At 52.1% G+C, this 3,487-nt stretch overlaps 1 protein-coding gene across 1 annotated transcript; it reads left to right on the top strand.

Moving 5' to 3' along the window:
• The first annotated feature begins 1,643 nt into the window (after positions 1-1,643).
• LOC137839371 (uncharacterized) lies at positions 1,644-2,213 on the top strand. Its single transcript, XM_068648490.1, has one exon. It carries the CDS (start codon positions 1,644-1,646, stop codon positions 2,211-2,213), a length of 570 nt encoding a protein of 189 aa, XP_068504591.1.
• Positions 2,214-3,487: the final 1,274 nt, after the last annotated feature.

The raw sequence follows: 3,487 nt of genomic DNA, 5'->3' as shown, positions 1-3,487 counted from the left end.
GCGACATGAAGATGAAGCTGCCAGATCTCAGTGGCAGGGTGATTGTCATCAAGTCAGACCAGGAAGAAGCGCGAAAATGCTACGAAAACAGTTTAAACACTGTGATGGAAGTAGAGCCCTTGAACGAGGCGACGCCTACGGAGTCAACGCCTGGCGAGGCCGCACCCGTAAGGGCGACGCCTAGAGCAGACGCGCACACAGAGCAGAGACATGACGACGCTTCGCCCATAGAAGAGGCGACGCCTTGAGACCACTACCGGGCGACGCCCCCTAACGAAGATAGTAGAGACCAGCCGGCGGTCAACGTGGTGGAGAGACAGATTGGCTGCAAAACGTTCAAGCTGGGGCGTTTGTTGAGCCAAGAAGAACAGGACGAAGTGGCGGAGGTGATTTCACGTCACTTAGATGCCTTCGCATGGTCCGCCTCAGAAATGCCGGGCATCGACCCTGACTTTTTATGCCACCACCTTAGCATGGATGCCACGGTCCGCCCTGTGCGACAGAGAAGGACAAAGTTTAACGAAGAAAGGCGGCTCGTGGTGAGGGAAGAGACACAAAAGTTGTTGAGCGCCGGACACATCCGGGAAATCCAATACCCCGAGTGGTTGGCCAACGTTGTCCTGGTGAGGAAAGCAAACGGGAAGTGGAGGATGTGTGTCGACTTCACGGACTTGAACAAGGTGTGCCCCAAGGACTCATATCCACTACCCAGCATTGACGCCCTGGTGGATAGTGCCTCGGGCTGCGAGATGCTGAGCTTTTTGGACGCTTTTTCGGGGTACAATCAGATCAAGATGCACCCGAGGGACGAGGGTAAAACAACGTTCATGACAAAGACGTGTAGCTACTGCTACAAAGTGATGCCGTTTGGGTTAAAGAATGCGGGCGCCACCTATCAGAGGTTAATGGACAACGTCTTGGTGCCCATGTTGGGAAGGAACGTCCAAGCCTATGTAGACGACATGGTAGTAACTTCGCGCGATAGAAGGCGACATACAATAGACATGGAAGAGTTGTTTGCCACCATCTCAAAATATCGCCTCAAGCTGAACCCTGAGAAGTGTGTCTTTGGGGTTGAGGCAGGAAAGTTTTTAGGTTTCTTGCTTACAGAAAGAGGAATTGAGGCAAACCCTGATAAGTGCGTAGCCATCATCGCTATGAGGAGCCCGACATCAGTGAAGGAAGTGCAACAACAGACAAGGCGAATGGCGGCACTATCAAGGTTCGTTTCTGCAGGAGGAGAGAAGGGACACCCCTATTTCCAGTGTCTCAAAAGAAATAGTCGCTTTGCGTGGACCGACGAGTGTGAAGCAGCTTTCATCAAGTTGAAAGAGTACTTGGCGACACCACCCGTCCTTTGCAAACCAGTGGCAGGCGTGCCCCTCCGACTATACTTTGCTGTAACAGAGCGGGCCATCAGTTCTGTGCTAGTCCAGGAGCAGGACCAAGTACAGAGGCCCATCTATTTCGTGAGTAAAGCCTTACAAGGCCCGGAGACGAGGTATCAGTCGCTGGAAAAGGCAGCATTGGCCATGGTATTCTCGGCCAGGAGGCTCCGCCACTACTTTCACAGTTTTACAGTAGTGGTGATGACGAACCTCCCCATCCAGAAGGTACTGTAGAAGCCTGATGTTGCTGGAAGGATGGTTCGCTGGGCGGTGGAACTGTCAGAGTTTGACATCCAGTACGAGTCCAGAGGATCTATCAAAGGACGGGTATATGCGGACTTCGTTGCAGAGCTCTCACCCGGAGGCGACCAAGAGGTGGAGTCAGGATCGCAATGGTTGCTCTCGGTCGATGGCTCCTCCAATCAGCAAGGAAGTGGTGCAGGAATAGTCTTGGAAGGACCTAATGGTGTGCTGATCGAGCAAGCTTTACGTTTCGCTTTTAAAGCGAGCAATAACCAGGCTAAGTACAAGGCACTGATCGCAGGGATGCTCCTGGCCAAGGAGATGGGTGCGCAGAACCTCCTGGTGAAGAGTGATTCACAACTGATCACAGGGCAAGTCTCGGGAGAATTTCAAGCTAAGGACCCACAAATGGCAGCGTATTTAAGGTACGTCCAGCTGCTGAAGGGAGCGTTTAGCGCTCTTGAGCTAGTCCATGTCCCAAGAGAGCAGAATGCCAGAGCTGACCTGCTTGCCAAGCTGGCCAGCTCAGGCAAGGGGGGTAGACAGAGGACAGTAATCCAAGAGACGCTCAAATCTCCGTGAAAATTCGTGGAAGATAACAGGGTGGACGTCCTCCATATTTGTACAGCGAGAGGACGACCAAGGAGTCATCGTTCTTTGACCCAAGATACGATGAAGACACCCCGCATCAACACATACGCGGACGCACCCGAGGAAGGAAAGCATACGCAGATATATGCTTTAGCCGAGGGAGACACTTGGATGACGCCATACAGACGGTACCTGGCAGACGGGATTCTCCCAGCGGAACCAGAAGAAGGTAAGAAGATTAAGAGGAACGCTGCCAGGTATACCCTAGTAGACGGGATGCTGTTCAAGCACTGGTTCACACACCCCATTCTGACCTGCGTAAGCGGCGACGAGTGCACCAGGATAATGGTTGAACTCCACGAAGGTATCTGTGGAAGTCCCGTGGGAGGAAGGTCTTTATCTTCCAAAGTGATACGTGTCGGCTTCTACTGGCCCACAGTGAAAGAAGATTGCATGCGGCACGCCCAGCGCTGCAAGCAGTGTCAGAAGCACGCTGATTGGCACAAGGCACCGCTAGAGGAGTTGAGATCCATATACAGCCCATGGCCCTTTCCCACTGGCGATAAGACAGATGAAATACCTAATCGTCGCCATTGAATACTTCACCAAGTGGATAGAGGCGGAGCCCGTGGCCCAGATCACTGCGCACAAGGTGCAGCACTTTGTTTGGAAAAACATCGTGTGTCGCTTTGGCGTACCTAGGTGGCTGGTGTCCGACAATGGCACCCAGTTTGCAAGCCAACAACTGAGAAACCTATGCACAGAGGTAGGCATCAAGCAGGTGTTTGCATCGGTTGAACACCCCTAGACGAATGGACAAGTAGAGTCAGCAAATAGAGTTTTGCTGAGAGGATTAAAGAGAAGATTAGAGAAAGCCAAAGGGGCGTGGGCAGAGGAAGTGCCAAGGATTGTATGGGCGTACCACACCACGCCCCAATCTGCCACCATGGAAACACCTTTCAGTCTAGTATATGGGTCAGACGCAATGATCCCAGTCGAGATCCACGAAAGCTCGCCACGTTACCAGAATTTTGTGGCTGAAGAGTCCAATGAAGAAAGGCGAGTGAACCTAGACTTACTAAACGAAGCCAGGGAGGAAGCAAGAATAAAGGGCGAGGTAGTAAAGAGAAGAGTGGAGCGATAGTATAGCTCCAAGGTGAAGCCGCGACAATTCCAGGTCGGTGACTTAGTCATGAGGAAGGCTCACCCATATGAGCTAGAAAATAAGTTATCTCCCAAGTGGACCAGACCCTTTAGAGTCACCA

This window comes from Phaseolus vulgaris, chromosome 3 (genome assembly GCF_000499845.2).
Source record: "Phaseolus vulgaris cultivar G19833 chromosome 3, P. vulgaris v2.0, whole genome shotgun sequence".
NCBI lineage: Eukaryota > Viridiplantae > Streptophyta > Magnoliopsida > Fabales > Fabaceae > Phaseolus > Phaseolus vulgaris.
The sequence above is the reverse complement of the archived record's forward strand: the minus strand, read 5'-3'. Positions and strand labels throughout refer to the sequence as shown.

Coding starts and splice junctions, on each gene's coding strand:
- LOC137839371 (XM_068648490.1), top strand. CDS start 1,644: ATGGTTCGCTGGGCGGTGGAACTGTCAGAGTTTGACATCCAGTACGAG.